Source organism: Lissotriton helveticus, chromosome 7 (genome assembly GCF_964261635.1).
Source record: "Lissotriton helveticus chromosome 7, aLisHel1.1, whole genome shotgun sequence".
Lineage (NCBI taxonomy): Eukaryota > Metazoa > Chordata > Amphibia > Caudata > Salamandridae > Lissotriton > Lissotriton helveticus.
Window position 1 is genome coordinate 533117183 of NC_136068.1, and position 25291 is coordinate 533142473.

A 25291-nucleotide genomic window follows, 5' to 3' on the forward strand; every position below is an offset into this window, starting at 1 on the left:
GCTATTGTGGCAGTTGTTGCCATTATCACGTGGTTTGTTGAGGATGTAATTCCTGCCCGTGATCTATATGTGGTTTCTACACCGGTGCCAGAGGAGCATTTCTTTTATACGCTCCCCTATCAGGAATCAAAACACCGCTTGTCCTTTGTAAATAACACCTTCATTCAGATGCTACATCATACCCACACTGCTACAAATGAAACAAATTGCTGGATATGTGGTATGATGCCAGCGCACCAGAAGAAGGGGGGAACACCGTTCATACCTCTCCTTTTCTCTCATAATGGCTCTTGTCGTGCCTGGTATACTCTTCTATTTGCCACAAGAAAGCCTGCTGTTGGAAGGTTACTTTTTAGACTAAACAAAGAATGTCACCAGAATAAAGAAGGCTATCCACAAGCCAATGGAACCATATGGGAGTGGGAAGAATATCGACCAGACAATGAGTCTACTCCCTACATTTTTACGAACACTAGAGACACTGTCGAAAGTGAAAAATTTGTGATCTCGGTTGCACAAGCACAAGCGGACTTATGTGTGCAAAGTGTTGGGTACATCCCTGTAGGTGTTAGTGATTGTATCAAAGTCTTAAATATAGATGGCCTGAATAATAGTACATTTTTAGCATCCCATATTACATATTTTGTATGCGGTAATAGAGGATATTATCGATTACCAGCTGGCTGGTCAGGAGTATGTTATGTATCGTTTTTATTACCACCAGTGTTTTTAGCACCTGCCACATATCATAAAGACTTGAGATTGTTGAATAATGCCACTGTGAATAGATACAAAAGTACTTTATCTATCGATGATGTGGACCAGACCGACACTAGTTTGCAGCAATATGTACATTTTAACCTAGGTTTATTCTTCTTTGTTGGAGCTGCCCTAAACAGTAGAAAGATAAGAAGATTAACTAGAGTTGTAGAGGCAGTGACCAACCAAACTGCTGCAGCACTAGGAAACGTAACTGAAGAGTTGCAAATTACTAGAATTGTTGCCCTGCAGAACAGAATGGTGTTAGATGTCATATTAGCAGAAAAGGGAGGAGCTTGTAGAATTATTGGAAGTAGCTGTTGTGTCTTCATCCCAGACCACTCGCCTTCTGTTTATTATGCCATAAATAAACTGCATAAAATAGCTGCCGACATACATGTAGATAATGGTACATGGACCTTCTCTAGTTGGTTTTGGACCTTATTTACTACATGGGGTTGGAAGATTTTCACTGGCCTTTGTATAATAGTAGCAATTCTCTTCACTTGCTGTATGTGTATTCAATGTGGTCCTATGATATGTTCTCTTTGTATTACCTCTTGTATACCCAATAAGAAAGCTGTTTCCGAAGCTGCCTATCAAAAAAGTTTAACTAAAGAAATTTCTAACATTATGAGCATTAACATTCAAGATGAGTATGATGACTACCCTATGAAATGGAATGGCTTCAGCTAATGCTGAAAGGGTCGTCTGTTGTAAATAAAACAGCGGTATTATTAAGCATTAGCCGAAGCCATAATGCATTAGTCCAAATATCTAGTATACGGATTCCATTTTGTATTTCGAATCTGCCATTTTTCATGTCCTGCATTGCCATGTGCTCAATGTTCTGATTGTCCTACCTCTCTGCCAGTTACACTGTGGATTCTACCTAGCAACAGTTATTATTAGTCCTTCTTGAGAGTGTAGCGCATGCTCAGCAGAAGTAACAGCTGTCCCTTATTAGCATAGCCCTCCCATGTTCTAGAAATACTGTTAGCTCCACCCACTGATATGTTTAGAAATGTCCTTACGTGGTTGTAACCTCTGTCTAAACTGTAAACTGAACCCCTTACACTGTGTATAAAAGGGGCCATGTGCTTGTATTCAGTGTGCTACTCTGTACAATGCTGTAGGAGTGTTGTGGAGGTTGTATCACCACCTCTAAAGGTTTATTAAACTATGCTTTTGTATTTCCAATCTCCTTGCCAACTTCATTTGTAAGTCTAAGGACTTTGTACACAGAAGGGCGAACCCTTTCGGTACCTTTGGGCCTTGCTGAGGTCTGAACTCATCAAGTGGGAAGTAAATGCCACAACCCTTGCCCAAAGCAGTGTTACAAAGAACGGCCCAATCCAAGGGCAAGTCAGGGCAATCCAAAACTAGAATGCTCATGATGAAAGTGGGGCAAATAAACAATGCTCCCCTATTCAGCAATGTTGAGAAACAAATAGCTCCCTCTTTTGCTTAGAGTGGGGGTGGGAGGGTGTGAGCAAAGATCGCCCCTTCCACTGGTTATTCCAAAGTCCACACTATCCTTGGCAAAGGAGCGTACAAACACCTCGTCTCCCCTAACCTACGTTGCGGCAATTAAACAACCCCATTTAAAAGAGGCAGTAGCAAACCTAGATCTCTACCTTTGAGCATGATAGGAGGACACATAAACACATCCACCTCTGGTCAGGAAAGGTGGCAAGAAATACCTACTAAGTCCTTGGGCAACAACACCAAATACACCTTGCTATTCTACAAGTTCTAGGGCAAAGCAGGACACTCCCAGTGTTGGGTCAACTGGCATTCCCCTCTATACCTGCATTTAGGTATCTCTGGAACCTGTGGTTTCCAGAGGGAGGGGCACCCTAAGTAACTTACATTGGTTAATTAAGTTTATTTGTGATCATGCTAAAACTGGCGATTAAATGGGAGAGCCCCCCTGTAGTCAAACTTTCATCAAGGTTGGTGCTCTGACAGGCAATTGTCCAATTACCTTCACGGCGGTAACTGGACAATTGTCTGGCAGAGTACCAACACTGTGGACACTTAAAATATGGCAGAAACATGTCGACATTTTGGCAGTAAGGAGGGGTGAAGGAACTCCTAATTCTTTCCTGTCATCGCCATCCTTCACGTTTTCAGACCTAGCTAGTGGGTCCAGGAATACATTTTTCAGCAGAGACACCACCGTACTAGTTTTAACCTTCACTGCACTTCTCTTTCGATGATCCCAGAAATAGATCTGTATATTATTTGTTTTGTGTTTGCATTGTCTTCCCCTCTCTTTGCTCCACCCCAGGCATTGGTCTGCGTGGGGTGTATTGAAGCAAGCCCAATGATGAAGCATGTCTCAATTTTGTGAGGGCAGTATTTTTTCACTGACCACGTGCCACCTTCAAAATAATATTCGCTACTCCTCCGTGCGTGTTACAGTTATGTGATTGGGGAGGCTGGATTAGAGAGAATTTGCCTTTCCCCCCTTCCGTCTGTGTAATAAGCAACCTTACATCTCAGCATCAAAAAAAGTTAAGTGATATTCTATGTGTGAAAATTGGTTTGATGTTGAAACTAGTATCTGGTAGATGTAGGGGTTTAGGTCGACTGATATTGATAAGTCTGGTAGTTAAGGAGAAGGCCTAACTGTAAGCCCCCCTGTGTCATATTATACACAATATTATATGGGTGAAAACATGATTTTATTGTAGAAATGTAGCCTTTATTTGTTTTTTTTCTGTGATACAAAAAAAACATCCACTATCAAATGGCAGGCTGACCAGCATTAAATATTTGTCATATGTTACATGATGGTCCACACCAATTTTAGTGGGGACCTCTAAATTCCCAGGTTAGAAGAAGTTAGGGGCATATTATCAACACCAACGATAAAATTATCGCTTGCTTTATCGGCAGAAAACTGCCGCTAAAGCCGCTTTTGCGGCAGTTTTCTGCCGCAAAAGCGGCATTAGCGGCAGTTTTCTGCCGATAAAGCAAGCGATAATTTTATCGCCTGTGTTGATAATATGCCCCTTAGTGTTGCCACAGACAAATTGAGGACCACCCAGCAGGGTCTAAATCACCCTCTATGTATCCAGTACGACTTGCCACAGTTCTAAATCAAATGCTTTGATCCACAGCACCGGATCTGTAAATGCCTACTATACTGATAATGCTGATCTGCTACTTATCCACAACCTCGATATTTTATGAATATCTCAATCCGGTTTAATTGACTTCTCACAGCGCATCATCAACCAGCAAAACCAGGAGGCTTATCTATCATCATCTTTGATAGAAAACAACAAATTGGAGGTAACGTAGTAATATACTACAGAAATATTATATGAGGTAAAACATAAAGTTCACACACTTGAATTTTCTTCAAAAAATCAGACTCAGAACTTTGTCACCCAAAAGAACATACTTCAAAATAATCTACCAATCACCTAGAAAACAGAGTAGATTACCCACATCACTTCACGTAATACTACATGGAGCGACAAACGTTCTTCACAGCAAACAACGTCCATGGCAACTTCAACATTAAGAGGGAAAAGAAAATCAAGAAGAGTCCCTTCAACATCAATATTCACATGTAGAAATTCAACTTTCATTGACCTGCTGCTACCCACCTCCCACAAAGCCAGAAAAATACTAGACTGAACCATCTTTGTCTCTTTCGTCTACCTTCTGCACAGACCATCAAGATCGAAGGGTCCTATCATCGTCTCTACTCTTAGAATATAAAACATGTGAACCCATATCACACCATCCAAAAATGTTCAATGAAGTTCCGGAAAAACTTCCTAACAAATTAGTCAAAAGGTTCTAAGGGATCCCCTAAGCCAGGCCCCAGAAAATATAAATATTGAACACATCACTAATGTCAACTCCCATGTAAAAAAATATATAGCACGAAAATCTAACCATAATCAAATAAAAACACCCTATAAGCCATCTCAAAATATCTTTGAATGGCGGGCAATGCATGCTTCTGAGAGAAAATGAAACAGACACATTACAACCTAGGGAAAAGAAGAATCAGCGGTGCGCTGAAAGAACAAATTAACGTTGACACTCTTTCTGGTGGATATTCTGACTGCAGATTTCTCACATTAAAATATAGCCCAGGCACCACAATAGGTCCAGAGAAAGTTGTAGCATTGCTGCAGCACACTGTTATGTCACAATGAGGCTCCACTTTGACCCTCTACTGCCCCAGAAGTATATAGTGCAGTCACAGTTGCCTTCAACCCTACTGTGCCCTCACATGTGACGTGCGAACAACAGTTGGCAAGAGTGTGCGATCACCATCTTTGGAACTCTTTAGTTGTTCAAAGAGAAAGGTGAGATGGGAGGGCATTTAGGCATCTGAGGTTAAGAAATGCACCAGAAAGAACATTATTCCAGGTAACTGTGTGGATAATGTACTTTGCCATGTCCTACATGTCATGAATCATCCTTTTTTGCAATATTCTTTTTGAGAAAAAAACCATCAATATTCACAGGCAGGACCCCCCTTGACAGTGGTTACAGCCAATGCATTCTAACTGACCACATGCTTGACAGTCATTTATAAATGTGGCAGGTGGTCCCACCACCAGGAGGAAAGGATAAATTAATCAATGCCTCTGGCACAACAATGGGCCATCTACCCATTTATGAATCAGCTCCTGAGTAACTTTTGCTCTACACATTGCTTCAATAAGAACAACCCTTAAATGTTATCTTTTTGTGACAATACTAATGTGATAACCAGAGGTCTCCATCTCACTACAAGGTGCAACTGGGGGAAACAAGTGTGTCCAAAACCGCAGTGTCTTTGAAGACAATCTACTCTGAGTTTTTCTGACTCACACGAGTTCAGCACTGTGCATTATTGGAGACTAAGTCTAGAAACTTTCAAAATGTGGGTACAAATATTTGTAATTTCCCTCAGAGAGTTCAGCTTCTGTTTTCTTGTTACCTTTGAAGCCTCATATATCAATTCAGTTTGCAGTGCTATAAAAAACAAACAAAAAACATAAATGAGCCTGACCATATCTAGTACAGCACAACAAGTTAGTGGGCGGGGGCTTAGTGATGTATTCCCGGACCCCACACACACTGCCCCTGTTTTCCTTTTGCCCTGCATGTCTTATCTGGGTGGGGGAGTTTGGGGCAGCCTTTCCATAGGTACGCCACCCCAAAGTTAGGTCCTGGTTGTGGCGGGCATTCTGGAGGGAATTTATATGGCTAAGCCCACCTGACTTCCTCCTCAATGGCACTTTGGTGGTCTCTGGTTCAAGTATGGTAACATGCCTCACCCCGAATATATTCGGGAGACAAAAGATCCAGGCCCCGGTGGATTCTGCCATACAGGAAGTAATAGAAAGATCAGACATGACATGTTTACTACTGAGCTGTCTGTGCTTGAAAGTCAGGAAATCTATTTCCTATTGCTCGAATATCTACATTGAAGTGTCATCCCAAGAAAAGGCCAAATGTGCTTTGATATCATGTATTTTGGATGATACACTTACTTTGAAAACAGTTTTTCAGCTGCACATGCTTACTTGCTAGTGGGCTGTTAATTCGTCTGCAGTAGTTTGAGCATCTTTTATCCTACCTTCTGTTATGTAATTTTAGTGCAAGTTACCCAATGAGAGCCTTTAATTTTCATGTCAGTGTGCATTCAAGATGTGATTCATAAACATAAATCTTGTAGAATGATCTGTTAACTTCTTGTAACAGAAAGTACAATAGTAAGTCAACTTCGAACCCACATATCACAAACTACTCCAAAATACAATCAATGTTTCAGACCTTGCTGCACTGCACAGGCAACCACTGTCCAGTTAGTCAGTAATCAGTTTGCATTAGCTACATCTACCATTGCCTGCTGGGGTTTAACCCCTTCCTTCCCAGCAGACAATTAGTACAATTAAGAATACAAGATCCCTCTTTTTTCCATCACAAGAGGCTCTCCCCTCCCCCAGGCTGCTTCAGGTCCTGCTTTATCTCGATTATCTCCATGCAGCTTGCTTGCAAAGTAAGACATTGAAACACTCTAATTCTAATATTATGCAACTCTGACTCTCGATGTTGTCAACAAGCTATAACAAACATCTTAAATCCTTCCTGCTCTTATACAATCTCAAAAGTCAGATGCAGACTTTAAATTCACTCTGACAGAGTGCGTCCTCATCATTAATGCCATCAGATCTAAGAAGATGGACTGACTTATACTGGAAACTTCTTTGCTTGTCACACTCACTACCTAAATGCACCAATGACCTCAGTTTCCACATGCTATTGTAAATGACTGTCGAAGAACTTGCCCATTAAAGGTCCCACCATACCTTATATTGGAATCAAAATTCATTTACCTGCTTCTAACTTCCAGACAAGGCACAAGCCCTCGAAGTTTCTCACATTGACTGGGGGAAGTTCCCTACTCTCAAGCCCATCCAACACTCCGAAAAATCATTAGTAGACGTCTATCTAATCACAAGCTGATGGCAATTAACATCACCCTCACCCTGATATGTCCTCGCTGGCTCCACCTTTAAGAGTAACACCTCTTCATCTCTGACTGCTGAAAACAACAACATCCTAGTCAAGCTCTGAAATCCAGAAATGTTATCAAGAAAAGATTTGTAATCAACTTTCTCGACTCTGGACAGAAACCTCCTTTAGAACTCCAAATTCAGGTGTTCAGATAGGAGTTGAAAATTGCACAGTTCGGTCAATTCATTCCTCAGTGCATCTGAAATGAATGGGCCATAATAGGAGTCTCTTGAACTTTATTCTCCTTGGCCCTATTACCTATCTGGCAAATGTTTTGTTCCTCCAACATTCTTGTCCAACAGCATGTATTTTTGTTTGAGGTCATGTAAACCACCAGACTAAACACACCCAGTGTGAATATCAAAAATAAAATATGTCTTCCCCCACTGACAGGACATCAATATTCTATTCACATAAGTAAATTGCTGCTTCACAAAATCTTCTTCCTTTTTTCTGCCTTCTAAAATTAATTTAAATTAGACTTTGATTTACATCCAGCCCCCACTAAGGTCCTCTGCTAGTAATGCACTACTTGGTGTGAAGGGTCTCCACCTACTCTGCAGTTGGGGGGTATCAGGATTATTACACCCCTGTCTTCTCAAGTCAGAGAACGGAGATAATATGGAGGAAAGTATCCGCTAATGGTAAAGGTTCAGAAATACCCAATAAGTGAACATTGGGAAGCACTCCAGTGGTGTCAACGAACAGTTGATAGTGATGTATTAGTACATCAGGGTCAGGGGATCTGCATTTATGTGTGGATTTTAAATCTCTCAACAAGGCTATATGGGTTGAGAATTTTCCTCTGCCAAAAATTGAAGATCTCATTACACAGGTTGACCAGTTCAAATGGTTTACTAAACTAGATCTTTGTGCAGCTTATCGTCAAGTACTGCTAGATGAACACGCACATCATCTCACTCCTTTTATAACACCTGATGGTACGTTTCAGTTTTGCTGTATGCCAGTCGGAATGGCTTCAGCAGCTTTTGTGTTCCAGAAGATTATGCCTAGACCGTTTACGGGCATGAACAATATTGTGGTGTTTCAGGATGATATTTTGATACATGCCATTACTCATATTAACGCTGTGAAGAAGATGGTTTCAGTGTTACAGACTATTGGTGTCACCCCTACAGAGGGTAAATGCATTTTTGGTGTGAATGAAATTCACTGCAGCAGCATGTGTTGTCTGGTGAAGGTGTTAAACCCAAACCAAGTATTGTATATAAAATTGTGAAAGCACCTCACCCTTTTGACAAGGAAAAGTAACACTCATTTTTATGCATACGTGAGTTTTACTCAAAGTTCATTAGTCATTTTTCTGAACTTACAGAATGCTTTAGAATGAACCAAATTTGTGAGGACTTTTACCTGTCAGAACAACTTTGGGCTTATTAAGCGATGTGTAGTTGAGGCGCCTGCTTTATGAGCTTATGTTGAAGGATGTGCTACATTTGTGACTGAGGGTGCTAGTCCTTATGGCCTGGGAGCTGTGCTGTCACAGACTGAGGGTGGAAAACAGTTCACTATTGGGTTTGCCTCAAGAAGGATGAAAGATGTTGAATCAAGGTATTCTGCCATAGAGAAGGAAATTCTACCTATTGTTTGCAGTATAAAAGTTCAAGTCATATTTGTTGAAAGGAAATTTTGCCTAAGAACTGACCACCAACCACAGGTAGATTTTATTTCAGGTAACAAGATAAAGAAAACAACCGCAAGACTAGCATCTAAGCTGCCGGAATGTAATTTCACAATTGTTCACATTGCAGGTGGAAGGAACATTGGGACAGATTTTTTTGTGAAGAATGGTAGTTTATGAAGAGCTTTGTGAGGAAATGGTACAAGAGGAGATTGAAGAACACATTCTCAATACTGTGGAAGATTGTAACATATGTCAGGATATGAATGAATGGTATATGGCCATCAAAGGCCAAATGTTTTGTATCAGGTTGTGAAAATGGTGACTTCAGGTTGGCCGAAACAAAGGTCTTTGGATTGTCCTTTGCAGTCATTTTACAAAGTCGCAGATGAGTTCTTTAATGCGAGTAGTTTAATAATGACAGGAGACAATATGATTCCTCCAGATTGTTTCAAACGAAACATATTGGAATCTGCCCATTCTAGTCATTTGGGGTAACTGCTACCAAACACAGGGTTGGCATGATTATTGGTGGCTGGGTATGGATTGGGAGGTAGATATAGTTGTGAAAGATTGTATACAGTGTTGTTACAGTGCTAAACGTCTAGTTACTTCAACACTCCTACTTATTCCAGTCAAATGTCCGGGTAACGTGTGACAAAGGGTTGCAGTTGATTTTGTGGGCACATTTCCTGTTTGGCCCAACATAATGAAATATTTTAATGTGTTGGTGGATCGTCTTTCCAGGTGGGTGGAAGTTAAAGGGGTGCCGGAGCTGAACACTAAAGCAGTGATCTGTTTTTTTCAGGAAGTATTTTACAAGGAAGGCGTACTTAGTGTATGGCTTACTGACGAAGGTGTTCAATTCACGTCTTCTAGCACAACAGAGTTTTTGAACAGTTAAGGTATAACACATTGGTACACACATTTATATCACCCCCTGTCAATGGTAAAGTTGAGAGGTTCAACCATGTACTGGTAGAATGCATACAGAGTGCCATCAAATCTAGAGTCAACTGTGAAACTGCCATCAAGTTATTATCAAGGGCATACAGGACCACACCACAATCTGTGACAGGAGTGGTACCTTTTGAACTTATAAGAGGAGGAAAAGTCACTTCATCTTTGAGTTCCCTCCTATAGAGACAAAGCATTTGATCAGAAATGTGATGTAGAAGATTATTCCTATGAGGCTAAAAATGCAAGTAATGAGCAGAGTTTGGTCAGGTGTGAGGAAGAAATGAAATTAAGAGGCAACAGAAGTTATGGCAGTAGCAAGTTTCTCATGAGTGATTTTGTTTGCATCAAGGATCAAGTTCTATTACAAAAAGGAGCTTCAAAATTAAGAGATCCTATTCGTATAATTGAAGTTAGAGGTCAGGAAGTGAAAGTGGGTAATGGTCAAAGATTAAATATGTCTTGTCTTGCAATTGCCTGTGAGACAGAGGTGTCCAATAAAAAAGTGCTGAAAAAGAGTCGAAGAATAGTGAAAAAGGGTGACCGAAGCCGGGATGATGTTTTGAGCAGTCTGAACATTATCCTACGTAGAAGCAATTTAAAAAGAGAAATTCCTGCAAGGTTCAAGAATTAGAGGTTAGACTTTGCTTTGACTAGTTCAGGTTCATTTATTCCCTAACAAGATCTAATGATTATTTATTTGATGTACATAACATGTACTGTTTTGTATTCTGATTCTGATTATTATTTTTAAAGATGCATGTATATTTTTTTAATTGTGGGGAGGGGAATATGTGGCGTCCTAGAATATTTGATAGTGATGTATTAGTACTGGTAGGTGTTTGTTGTTTGTCTCAGTGTTCTATTGTAGAATTTATTATGTTTAGTCTTGATTGAAGGGTTCAGTTGGTGTCTTTCTCTGGATCCTTGTACATATATGCTGAGCAGCTGTGGATGGCAATAAACCTTCACAATATATCCACTCTGGCTGGACATTAATACTTCACAAACATTTAAAGACCAGAGAAATGATGATGAAATGCCACCATGAATACCAAAAAATGGAAACCTAGCAACAAACCAGGCATGAATTTTCTCTGGTCTTATTAGCCCCCATAAACGGAAACAACCCCAGGAACCCCCCCTACAAAACCGCACTGCACAACACAGGGTAATCATGCAAACAGTGCAGATACCACAGCCTCCACACGCCACTGGGGATAGACACCTACCACACATAAGGGGGGGGGGACTTTAGTGCACAGACAATAAGTTGACATGCAAGACTGAATAATTCAGCAATTGGAGATAGTATTGGGTGGATGGGTTAAGTGGAAAGAATGGGGAGAATATCATTTAAAGAGTGTATGTAATCCTTGTAACTGTAAGGTTTAACTGTGAAAAAGCTTTAATAAGCAGATAATTAAATACCTTGGTACAGGAACAGCTATAATAAACACTGCTCCACCTTAAAAAAATCACCAATTTCAAATTAAGACCAAACAACCCTGCACAATGACAAAATGATTCAGGATGAAGGATAGATGTTATATAGTTACCTCCAGGTGGAATTGTATTCACAGAATAACCTGTTGGATGGAAAACAATATTATTTTATTAAATTTGCCAAACATCTGAACTTCAAAGTGCGAGAATAGTTATACAATATACCTATACTATATAGTCCATAAGAGCACCAACCACATTACCACACAGAAAAGGCTTTACTGCTTAAGCAGCCTAACAAATCTAACACAGAATGAAACAAATATCCATTGAAATATGACATTGAAATAGTTGATTGAAAAATATATGATCTTGGACTTTATAAACCTATTTAAAATATGCAAAGAGCAGGGACTCTGTGGACTTTGAAGGCATATCTTTATAAGTACTGGGCCCCACACACCACCACTTCAGGACACTACTGAACTTGTGAAGAACTCTGCCAAAAGGAAAGACTGCTATTCTGCTACAAGGACTGCCACTCTTCTAGACTGCTGCTCTGGAAGAACTTATTTTCTGCTGTGCCGCCTACTGCCTGCAACTATCTGCCCTGCTGAGGGAGGACTAGACCCATCTCAATTGAATTCAGAGTGTACCCAAGGGTATGTTGGCTTGTCCCCTGTTTTAAGTCTCAGGGACATCAAAGACTTTTCAAGCTGCAACGGTGCCTGGACTTTGCTTGCTGCAATTCTTGCCCGGCCAATCCAGCCCTGAGCCCTTGGAAGTGGGTAATAAGTGGGTAAAGGGTAAATCCATGCATCAATGCCATTGCGCTGATCAGAAGAGGTGCATCTCCCTCGACCCCGACACAATGCCGTCACAGCAAGGACCAAGGGCTGCCATTGATTGTGCGGGGGGGGGCATGGGCTGTACCGAGCGAGTGATGGGGAGAAATGGAGGAGCGTGGTGAGGCCTGGCTTGACGGGCGTATTCTGCTGTACTTGTCTGCTCCGGCCTGGACACTGTATGCAGCAAGGTGAACCCCTTGATAAGGACAAACATCTGGGGCCTTTGTAAGCTGCTATTTCACAGTGGGGGGGGGGCTATATACCCATTAAAAGTGACTGATTGCTGCTCTGGGACATTTTGTGCCATTGGCGGAATCTGTCTCAGGGGCTTTGACTGGGCGCTCCCTTAGGCTCTTTTTTGCTGAGCACCTCCTTACATTGCCTGAACTTCTCATGCCCCCATTCAGCTCCACCTGCAAGGTTGATGCAGGATCTTTGCTTTGTGGCCACCAGAGGCTATGAAAGGTGAAAGGAAGAGACTCTGGATTGGGTGGTGTGCCTCTCCTTGCAGAAAGCCTTTTCCCGCCTTTTTTGGAACTTATTGCCTTTGTGTACAGATATCATCCAGTGCCCACGCTGAGGAGGCCAACCTCTTGGCCTTTTGGTGTGATGGGGTGGCAATGAGGAATGCTTGATCAACATAATGGGGAAGCACAATGGGAAACAGCCCAATTTGCAATTTGAAGCATGCAACAGTGTGCTCATATGTGCTCCTGAGCACAGTTAGGATGTATCCCCAGGACCCTATATACAGGCCAACAGGACTAAGACATGAAAACTCTCCTCAAGACCATGCAGGAGAGTTGTTGCTTAAAGTACAACTCTAGCATAGTTTTGAAAGGTTTGCCTTCCACCCAAGGGCGACATAGGAGAACTCAGTTCAATGCACTAACACTAAATGTGAAAGACAGGTTATTGTAGCACAACAGAACCCCACCCAATACATAACTGAAGCAGACTTATAGATTTTGGGTTACTACCTCAGGGGCACCGTGGTAACAGCAACAAACCTATTTTGTTATTAAAAATATCACACACACACTGCACTAACAGAAATAGACACTTTCAACTAAAAGCATTTATAACAACATGGTGAACTGGTATCTCAGCACATCAAGAATACTTACACAGGATACCATAAAAACATCAAAAATGCACTGTTAGGCCTGGCATCTTTTGGTGTGGTTTCCCTTGTCTTATTGCCTCTGACCTCCTGTTTTTGATTGTGAGCTGAATTTCATTTTTGCTGGTTTCAAGACTCTGGGCACTTTACCACTGCTGACCAGTGCTAAAGCCTAAGTGTTCTGTGTCTAAAAAATGATGGTAATTGTTTTCGCCGTGGTTGGCATATTTTATATACTAGTAAGTCCCTAGTACAGGGCACCAATGGTGCCCAGGGCCTGTAAATAAAATGCTAGTAGTGGACCGGCAGCATTAATTGTGCCACCCACATGGTTGTTATTTTCTCAACTGGAGACTGCGAGGAAATACTTGGGGTAGCGACCCGTGATCCCAGACCTACCTTCGGTTCGTGTTCAATATCACGACCATTTATGACCATTCTGGAAATAAAGATACCAGCAAACCCACATCATCATACAAGCTCTAATTATATAGAAGAGCTTTAGCAGATTCCTCTGGTGAACCATTACCCAGTCTGAACCATTGCCCAGTCTGAAGATCGGCCCTAAACACCGTATGTACTTAAGGGGGTTTATTTGATGAAAAATTAGTCCTGATGATGGTCTTATAGATGACAACATACAAGACCGAAACGTCGACCAAAGACATCAACTCCTCAGTATTTGTTGCACCGAATGATACCACGATACATTTATGATTTTGGTTTTCCTCATTTATTTATGGAGCTGATGTATTGTTATGAATTGATTAGTTAATACAGATATACTGCTTTTCATGACTTTTATTTGAAGTTTTGTTCTATTTCCTCTCCCCATGAAATTTCCCTTGTGATTGATCCCAATACAATCTATTTCAAACATAAACTTTTTTTGCTGTGTGCTTCTTCTCTTTACTGTATTTTACTACACTGAATATATTTACCTGAAAAGCTGCAGATTAATGTCAAAGTAATCCTGTGGATACACTGGGTTTAATTTTTTAATGAACCTATAAGAGATAGACATTATACTCAAATCAATCAATCAATGAACAAAATCCCTTGTAGTCACCTTTTACATTAACTACCCACATGAGTAGCCCTACAAACCTGTCTCAGGCCTGCCACTGCAGTTCTTGGTGTGTGCAGTTTTAAACTGCTATTTTGACCAGGCAAGTTCACCCACTTGCCAGGCTCAAACCTTACCATTTATTTCATGTAATGCACATCTAAGGTAGGCCCAAGGTAGCCACATGGGCATAGTGCAGTGTATTTAAAAGGTAGTACTATTGTGTTTTACACGGCCTGGTAGTGAAATATTGCTAATTCTGTTTTTCACCTCAACAAGGCCTTTCTCTCCAATAGGTTAGCATTGGAGCTGCCTTGTAACACCCTACAAGTGTATCGTCCAATAGGGAGGTAATAGAAAATCGCACTCTGGTGTCTCCGGACTCACAATTTAAAAAAACATCTTTTATTGAAGATGGTGTTTGAATTGCAGGTCTGAAAATGCCACTTTTAGAAAGTTGAATACACAAAGGGGTTGGGCCCAATAGACAGGACCCAGGTAGGGCATTATGAATGCAAAAAGGAAGAAAACCTGGTATCCTAATTAATTATATAGTATTTTTACAACAACCACACTATATTCTTTTGGTGATTGGGTTATTTATTTACCCTATTTTTTCAATTCTTTTGTGAAAGGACTTTATATCCTTCACATGGAACTCATCAATACCATATACATATTCACATACATGACACTTTACATGATACTTACAGCAATATACAAGACCAACACTTTTTTGACAAACACAATGTTTTACATAAAACTTCACAACAACATAATTACATCACAAAAAGCCAATGCGCCATATATAATCAAACGATGGCTCAATTAATTATCATTAAACGTTCTTATAATTCAGTCCAAACTCATTCCTGAATCAATTCTATTTCCTTTTAATACTTTATCCACTTTTGCTAACTTAATAGCAATTGCCGACGCGTTTCAAGCCTCACAGATTCTCAATGGGCTCTCATCAGGGCATCTTACTCTCAACACAATGGGCACATCTACAATACAAACAAAACAAACTTTAACTTATTGGACCAGACCCTTCTTACTACTTCTTGTGCCCCTTACTGGGCACAAGAACTGTGGAAGGCACTTCTTGTACCCCTTACTGGGCACCACTTGGAATTGTGGAAGGTATGTTGGTTGTTCTTGAAAAGCAGTATCACAACACAAATAAAGTACCTTTTTAGTTTTTTTTTTTAAAATTGAACTTTATTTTTCACAGACGGTCAAGATTATTAGATCCATTACTTCATATTGAGAGAGACGCATGATCATTGAAAATCTTGCTCAAAAGAAAAGTGTTTACGACATTGGCAGGTATGTGCACAGGTGCCAGTAAGGGGCACAAGAAGTAGTAAGAAGGGTCTGGTCCAATAAGTTAAAGTTTGTTTTGTTTGTATTGTAGATGTGTCCAATGTGTTGAGAGTAAGATGCCCTGATGATAGCCCATTGAGAATCCGTGAGCCTTGAAACGCGTCGGCAATTGCTATTAAGTTAACAAAAGTGGATAAAGTATTAAAAGGAAATAGAATTGATTCAGGAATGAGTTTGGACTGAATTATAAGAACGTTTAATAATAATCAATTGAGCCATCGTTTGATTATATATGGCACATTGGCTTTTTGTGATGTAATTATGTTGTTGTGAAGTTTTATGTAAAACATTGTGTTTGTCAAAAAAGTGTTGGTCTTGTATATTGTTGTAAGTATCATGTAAAGTGTCATGTATGTGAATATGTATATGGTATTGATGTGTTCCATGTGAAGGATATAAAGTCCTTTCACAAAAAAATTGAAAAAATAGGGTAAATAAATAACCCAATCACCAAAAGAATATAGTGTGGTTGTTGTAAAAATACTATATAATTAATTGGGATACCATGTTTTCTTCTTTTTTGCACTTTTAGAAAGTTGGAATTTTCTTACTTTAGCCATTCTGTACCTCTCCCTCTCTCTGAAGACACATGTGGGTCAGGATGACAGTTGGGCTGTTTGTACATTCACTTTAGACAGTCACATAAGGGGAGCTGAGATGACCCTGCATATCCTGATCTCCCATCACCAGACAGATGGTTCCTTCTGAGCTAGAGACGAGGGTGGAGTTGACAATGACACCTAAATAGGGATGTGCCTGTCCCCACACAAATACGTTTCCACCCCCTGTAGGGTTTCTGCAGCCAGGGCAGGGAAGGGCAGGGCATTGTGCAGTACAAAGCCTTTACTTTGAAGTGTGCCTACTTCAAAGGCTGAAATGGGCATAGGTACTAGGTCTCTGATACCATATACTCAGAAAACTGCTGGATTGAGGACATTCTGCTAGGACGAAGAGCTGGATTGCTGTCATGAGGGACTGCCAGTTTTCATTTTGCTTTACTGTGTTGACCTAATGCTGGCTGCTTCTGTCCTGGGAGTGAAATGACTGGACTTTTCTTTCTACATCCTGCTTCCAAGATTCTCCCAGCCGTGTCTTGCCAAGTGGTGCCACTAAACTTCACAAACACTACTACTCCACCCTAAACCCTAAAACATTACACTACACAAACACTACAACACAACCTTAAACCCTAAAACACAACACCACACAAACACTACTACACTACCCTAAACCCTAAAACACTACACTTAACCCTAAAACACTACACTACACAAACACTACTACACTACCCTAAACCCTAAAAAACTACACTACACGAAACCATAAAACACTACCACACTACACTACCCACACTACTCCCAGCCCTACACTACCCTAAACACCACTACACTACAACACTACCAACACTACTCCCACCCCACCCCAACACTACCCTAAACCCTAACACACTACTACACTACCCACACTACTCCCACCCCTACACTACCCTAAACCCTAAAACACTACAACACTATACTAAACACTAAAACACTACACAAACATTACTATACTACACTAAAACCTAAAACACTACACTACACTTAACCCTAAAACACGACACTACACAAACACTACTACACTACCCTAAACCCTAAAACACTACACAAACACTACTACACTACCCTAAAACACTACAACACTATACTGAACACTTAAACACTACACTACACAAACACTACTATACTACACTAAACCCTAAAACACTACACTACCCTAAACCCTAAAACATTACACTACACAAACACTACTACACAACCCTAAAACCTAAATCACTTGACAAACACTACTACACTACCCTAAAACCTAAATCACTACAACAGTACCCTAAACCCAAATACACTACACTAAACAAACACTACAACACTACACTACACTACACTACAAAAAAACACTAAAACGTAAAAAAACACACACAAACGTTAGAACACTACTTTTACACTACCCTAAACCCTACAAAAGTAACTCCCACCCTAAGCTCAAACCCCCTTACCTCTCTCCTCTCCAGCATCGCCCTCTCTGCTCCTAGTTCCAGCTTCCCCCTTCCTGCTTGGTGCACGTCATTATGAGGAAACAGTCTAAGTTTCCTCACAATGACATGGATAGCTGCCGCTGCCATTACACATTACGTTGCATGTGTTGTAAAAGCGTGTGCGATGTAATGGTGTACGTGGTTTTTACCATGCGTTGTAATATCGCATGCATTGTAACGCATGCGATGTAAGAGCAACGCGTGGTAAAAACCGCGCCAGTAGATCAGTCAGGTCCATTTATAGATGGTAAGGTTGAAGGAAATAACATCACCTTCTTATTGGATACTGGTGCTACCCGTTCTACTGCGAGAACAGCAGATATCCCAAACCTATTTCTCTCGGGAGAAGTGATCCAAGTAGTGGGCATTTCTAATAAACAAATTAGGACCCCAATTACTAAACAAATGGAGGTACGTATTGGCAACTTTAGAGAAATGCCCACATTTGTTGTGTGTGACTCGAGTCCTGTAAACTTGCTAGGAAGAGATTTATTGTGCAAAATGAACTGCACAATATTTTGCACACCGGATGGTGTTGCAATTCAGACTCCTGATGAAGACGGAGTATACAATATCATGTTAGCTAAACAGGGAACAGAAGTGAATGACATGTTTTCCATGATAACAACAAATGAGTTACCAGACGAGGTCCTAACTACAGTAAATCCTGATGTGTGGGATTTTACAGGAAAAGAAATAAGATTAATGGCAAATGTAGAACCAGTAAAAGTAACTCTAAAAGAAGGTGCAGTTTATCCAAATACCCGACAATATAAAATGAGCCTGGAAATGAAAGCTGGTGTTGCAGCAGAGATTGAACGATTGGTTGAGCAAGACATATTAAAAGAAATAATGAGTAGCCCTTGTAATTCTCCTATAGTTGGGAAAAAGAAACCTCACGGTAAATATAGTGGGGTCCAAGACTTGAGGAAAATTAATAAAATTGTTATACCATGTTGTCCAATAGTGCCAAATCCAGCAGTGATTTTATATCAGATACCGTGGAATGAAGGATGGTTCACTGTAATTGATTTATGCCATGCCTCTTTCTCCATTCCATTAAATCCTTATAGCTAATTTTTATTTTCGTTCAAATTTGATGAGCATGTTTACGTTTGGAATCGTGTTCCACAAGGGTACCCTGAAAGTCCTTCGATTTTTAACCAAATTTAAAAAAAAATTCTTGAATCTCTGGTGTTGCCCAGACAATCAGTTTTGGTCCAATACATTGTTAGTAGCATCAAAAACTTGAAGTGATTGTGTTATTGATTTAATTAAATTATTGAATCACGGGCAGGATGGCCGCGGGCAGTCTGTAGTGAGAAGTCACATCTCACTCCTTCTCCCTTCCCATACTAAATGATGGACTGACTGCTCTCCCCATTGCAATGAGATTGAGCCCCCCTGGACGGGGAAACTACGCGTTTACTGACCCAAGTAGCTACACGAGATGGTTCCTCACTGGTAGTTTGCTAAGAGTATTCCTGATGCGAGCACAAAAAGGGCTAACAGACTTAGCAGCGCTGTTTTTCAAAGGGGTTTCCAGCAAGGCACCTCGCTCAACCAAGCCGGGCAAGGAGCAGAAGGAGCAGAAGGATTCGGCACCCAAGGAAAAGAACAAGTCAAAGACTCCGGTTGCCCCCGCTACAATGCAGTGATCTACCAGCGCCAGCACTGCGAAGAGGATCCAGGTAAAGAAGGCGGGTGAGCTGCGGAGCAATAATGGGGCGGCCCCCACCCCGGGAGATGTACGTGATCCCTCAGCGCTGAGATCCCTCCAGAATAAAGGGAAAACTAAAGAGACTGTCCTATGGCAACCTACTGTCTCAGAAGCCTTCGTGATCAAACCTCCAGTGCCTTCGGATGCAGCGGCTACCAGCGCGAGCAAAGGAGAAGAAAACTACAGCGCGCTCAACATCCTCGAGGACGCCACGGCGCTGGTAACCAGGCAGCCACTGGAGCAGGAGCAGTCAGACGCTGACGACGCTCCGCCGGAGGCGGAAGATGCAGAACGGCAAATCCCAGAGAGTGAAGGTGCGGACGGTGCCCCAGACAGAGGCATCGAGGAAGCCCAGACAGATGGGGGCCAGGGTGAGTCAGGGGATCACTTGCTGGGAGGGGGCCCATCCACTGGAGGCAAAGTGGTGAGCACTTGGGCAAGTGATCCGGTTCTGGCATATCAGAATAATATCAGTAATGTTAACCAAACAAGGCCCCTGGAGAGTGGGGTCTCTGGGGAGGCTGGCTCACTGGATCGCTTCTTTTCCGTTAACGAGGACTCAGAGTCTCTTATCTCAAGGGAGGATAGCACTGAGGTGGATACTGACTCTGGGAGCAGCTCTATTGCCCAAAAGAGCACCCAGAAAAAACGAAGGTCCAGGAGAAAATCTAATCTATCAGGAAGTCTGTCAGACCCTACTAAAAAGTTGACATGGGACTACACTGCTACATCTCAGACCTATCAAGACAATGGCAGTACACTGCTGCAAACCGAGGAACAGTCTTCCCTGCATCCCCAGCCCCAGCCTGTCTCATTAGACTTACTATTTAGCACCCTGAAATCAATGAAAAGCGAGGCAAGGGCGGAGAGTCGAAGGGCTAGGCAGGGGACAAAGAAGATTCAAAACTCGCTAAGGAAGATGAACAAACTTTACAAGGAGGTTGCAGAGCGGGTCTCGCAAGTCGAAGAAAGGACTGGGAAACTGGAGGACGATTTTAGTAGCTTTCAAACCTTTAAGCAGGAGCAACAGAAGAGGGCGGAGGATATACAATGAAAGCTTGAGGACTATGAAAATCGACAGCGCCGCAATAACATTAGACTGCTGGGTGTGGCAGAGGGGCTCGAAGGGCAGGACACAAGACTGTTTGTCGTGAATTTACTAAAGGGGGCCTTTCCTAAGTCATCTTCTTGGCAGTGGGAAAACAAAATACAAAGGGCACAATCCGGAGCTTCTACGCACTTCTCGCAGCGGCGAAGCCAGATGACCTGGAAAAGCATGGAACTAAATGGGCTGGGAAATTGGGCATTGAGACAAGCTGGTTCCAGGAATCATTAGATTTAGGTTGTTTGTTACTATGCTCAGCCGCACTCCAGGCCCAGCACTATAAGACACTATACTCCCTGTATTTTACTCTGGCAAGAATAGCTCAGTGGGGAGGTACCTCAGGGACCACCTGTCCACGTTGCAATTTACCAGAGGCGGATATAATTCACATATTCGCCACCTGTCCGCAACTTTATACACTTATTAGGGATATCGAGTTATTCCTTGACAGATCTTCAGGGACTAAAATCGCTCTCACCCCACCTTTGATATTACTTGGCGTTATGCCAGATATTGATGTTTCCCATGGGGAGTTTTTATTTGTTGCTATGGCGGTTCTTAGACTCTCCATAGCCAGGGCCTGGCTGGATAAAACACCTCCTGCAATGCAACAATGGCTTGCAAGCCTCTTGGCTGCTTATAATTTAGAAAAGGGAATCTACCCTAGGAAGGGCAGGAGGGGGAGGGTGCTCGGGAAGAGAATCTGGGATCCAATTCAGAGATGGAAGGAGGGTTTGTTGGAGGGCTGAATATATGCAATAATATATAGTTTGTGATGAGATATTATTTTTTTATGTGTTAATGATCTGCCCATAAGTGATATAATTTTGTTCCTGTGATATTATATATTTTGTTATTACATTCTTTGTGCTGTGTTGTACTATATGGAAAAGGGGGAAAAAACTTTTACTAAAAATATATTTTTTTTAAATGAAATCAGATGGACATTAACACTCTAAGGAACTTTAAAATTAATTGAATATATAAAGAAGTGCTTCCGGGTCCACGCAGGCAGAACATAATTATTTATTGATTTTTATTTCAAAAAAGATTTCTATGATGCAGGACCAGGACAACAAATAAGTAACTTTCCTAGCTTTTACACTTTTCTCAATTTGTTACAGAGAAAATATTCATGAATATGAAAAAAGTAATCTAGGGCAAATCTTAGCTGCTCGTGCTGTTCTCGAAGTTTATTTCATATAAGATATTTATGAATAAGATTCATGACTGCTGGCGTAAGTCTCTTATCCTTTCACTATTTCCTAATGTGCTCCAGAAGACATATTTGTATATATGGTCTAGGATGGCTGGTGTAAATCTGAGTTGCTCACACCCTTCTAATTTGCTTCAGAGAAAATAGTGGTGAGCACAGTATAAGGTAGCTTGTTTACTTGTGCTTTCCTCGTTTTCTCTGATCCAATTTTGTATACAATTACTGGTCCTACTAGAAAAGTAGCACTTGTACTAGAAAATATATTTTTTTAAATATAGTTTAAGATGGTTGCTGCAGATATGAGATGGTCATACTCTTCTTCTAACTTGTTCCAGTAAAAATGTGTGTACATGTGGTATAAAATAAAAGAAAATAAATCTAAGATGCTTGCACTCTCCAAAAAATTTATATATATTGAATCACCTGGCTGAAGGTGGACATAAAGTGTTGCCAAAGAAATTACAATTTTGCACAATTTTGTTAAATATTTGGGACACCAAATAGAAAGAGGAGTCAGAAGAGTGACCTCAGAAAGAATACAAATAATAAGACATATGCAGTTACCACAGACCCAGAAAGAAATAAGGATGTTTCTTGGAGTCGTAGGTTATTGTAGGCAGTGGATTGTGGGATATGCAGTACTAGCCAAACCTTTGACACAAATGACCAAGAAACGAGCAAAAGATCCAGGAGAGTGGGATGATAAAAGCGGTGAACAACCTTTACAACGGAATTTTTACAACGCACTACCATTACAACGCGGTCATTACAACGCAAACCATTACAGCGCATTGCGCTGGGGGGCGCTCTAGGATAGGGAATAAGTTAAATTTACTATCCAACACCTTCCCTAGTGTCCACGGGGACTGGAGTTGGAATAGTAAATTAAACTATTCACTATCCAGCACCCCAAAGCGCTATGCGTTGTAATGGATTGCGATGTAAAAACCGCGTTGTAAAGGCAGGAGTTGTAATAGCCTGCGTTGTAACGTCATACATCCGATAAAAGCATGACGGCTTTTGTAAAATGACAAAACTGTCTGTTTGAAGCACCTGCTCTAGGTATGCCAGAATATTCAAAGGAATTTGCATTATTCTGCGATGTGAGAGATAATTGTGCACTTTCAGTCCTAACACAGAGGCATGGCCTAATGTGACTTCCTGTGGCATATTTTTCCGCTACATTGGACCCAGTGGCATCTGCATTGCCAGGGTGTCTGAAAGCTGTAGCTGCAACATGCATGAGTCTGGAACAAAGTGAATCCATTGTAATGGGACACCCTGTAAAGGTATACGTCCCACATGCAGTAGTAATTCTGTTAACAAGAACTCAAACTCAGTACCTTACTCCTAGTTGGCTTACTAAATATGAGCGAGTTATGAGAATGTAACGATAGTGAGTGAGATACACTGTCTCAAACCCAGCAACCCTGTTTTCGGACCCATATTTTGAAGAAGTAACAGATGAAGTTGATCATGAATGTCTTGATGTTACTGAATTAAGTGCCTAACCTCATCCAGACATACAGGAAGAACCTTTGAAGAATGCAGAACATGAGCTGTTTGTAGATGGCTCGTGTATGCGCCACGAAGAAGGAGGATTGAGTGCTGCTTATGCTGTGTGCACATTGGCCGAAATAGTTAAAGCATCCAATTTACCAGGAGTCAAGTCTACACAAATAGCCAAATTGATAGCTTTAATTAAAGCTTGCATAATTGGGAAAAATTGGAGAGTGACCATATACACTGATAGTCAGTATGGTTACGGGGTTGTGCATGAATTTGGCCAGCTCTGGATGCAAAGGGATTTCATGACTTCTTGAGGAATTCTCATTAAAAATGGAAATGTTGTGATTTATGGAAGCAATTCAGTTGCCAAAAGAAGTGGCCGTGGTCAAGTGTGCTGCTCACCAGTCGGAAAATTATAAGGTGACAGCTGGTAATCGTTATGCTGATCAAGTTGCCCAACATTGTGCTAAATAGAAAGTAGCAGTAAACAAGAAAATTGATGCATGTGGAATCAGCTGCCAACTTATGCTACTTGAGAGCGTAGGAACATGGGAAGAAGTGCGAGATTTACAAGATGAAGCAGACACTAAAGAAAAAGAAGAGTGGTAGAAAATAGGTTGTCAAAGAAGGGCTGATGATGGGGTATGGATTTACCTAGATGGAAGACCTGTGTTACCTGACTGTATGCTTGCACCTATGGCTAGGATGTATCATGGAGACACACACACATAGGCAGAGATGCAATTTTTCCGACAAGATTGGTTCAATGTAAGGTTCAGGAATGTTGCCGAGAGTCTTTGCTAGAGACGCTTAATTTGTCAACAAATGAACCCAGGCAGGAAAACTGTAGTCTGCACAGGAAAGATTGGGAAAGCTGAGCGTCCTTTTATAAGACTTCAGATTGATTTCATCCAGTTACCTGCTTGTCGAGGTTTGAAATATGTACTTGTCAATATTTGTTTATTTTGGGTAGTGGGTGGAGGCATATCCAACCAGAAGGAATGACAGTTTGACAGTGGCCAAACTCCTATTAAGGGAACTCATTCCTAAAATCGGTTTTCCAGTAACTATTGAATCAGACAGAAGGTCTGATTTTAATAATGAACTAATTCGATTAATTTGTGAAGCATTTAAAATCGAACAAAAATTGCACTGTGCATACTGTCCAGAGGCTTCTGGAGTGGTAGAACACATCGTACATGGGGTACGGCTCGTACACCGATCGTACAATGGGGGTACGGCTCGTACACCGATCGTACATGGGATACGGCTCGTACACTGATCGTACAATGGGGGTATGGCTCGTACACCCCATGATCGCAGGGGTACGGTGCGTACCCCTGCGATCATGGGGGGTACACACCGTACCTGGGGGGCTGTTCCGTACCTGTTTTGGCGCAAACTCTGCTTTTACGGCTGTTTTCAGCTCCAGTAGAAAAAGGGTCGTACAGTGTGTACCCGACACGTATCGTACTTGCTGGGTCGTAAAAACCAGCCGCGAACCGTACAGATGTCGCGTACAGCGGGTTCCGGGGGAGAATCGTACGGAGATTAGAGTCGTACGGTGTCTTGTACGACTCGTACGGAGTACGGCTCCTGGTACGAATCGTACTTCGTCGTACGTACGGGGGACGTTGCAGGGTACGATTCGTACGGGAAAAATGCTCCGAACGGCTATTCGGATCGGTTTTTCCTGAATCGGAATCGACCCCATGGTATTTCATGTAGTATTTTAGCAAGTCTATTCTATAAAACTGGAAAGTTACAATATTATTATTCTAACATAGATGTGATTTTTTTCTGAAGTTCCTTTGTGCACAAATATGAACGCTGTCCTTAGCAGTAGAGATTCACAATTCATGGGTGAATATTTCCTAACAATGAAAACAATAGATATAGCAGAAGC

The 25291-nt window shown here is 41.3% G+C and overlaps 1 protein-coding gene across 1 annotated transcript in view; it reads right to left on the reverse strand.

The window, feature by feature from the left end:
* LOC144769149 (uncharacterized) overlaps window positions 1–25291 on the reverse strand; it is a 1798260-nt gene that overhangs the window by 423334 nt on the left and 1349635 nt on the right. The window contains exon 19 of the mRNA XM_078653155.1: window positions 11458–11487. Coding sequence (XP_078509281.1) covers window positions 11458–11487 — 30 coding nt within the window. The remainder of the gene's footprint in view (window positions 1–11457; window positions 11488–25291) is intronic.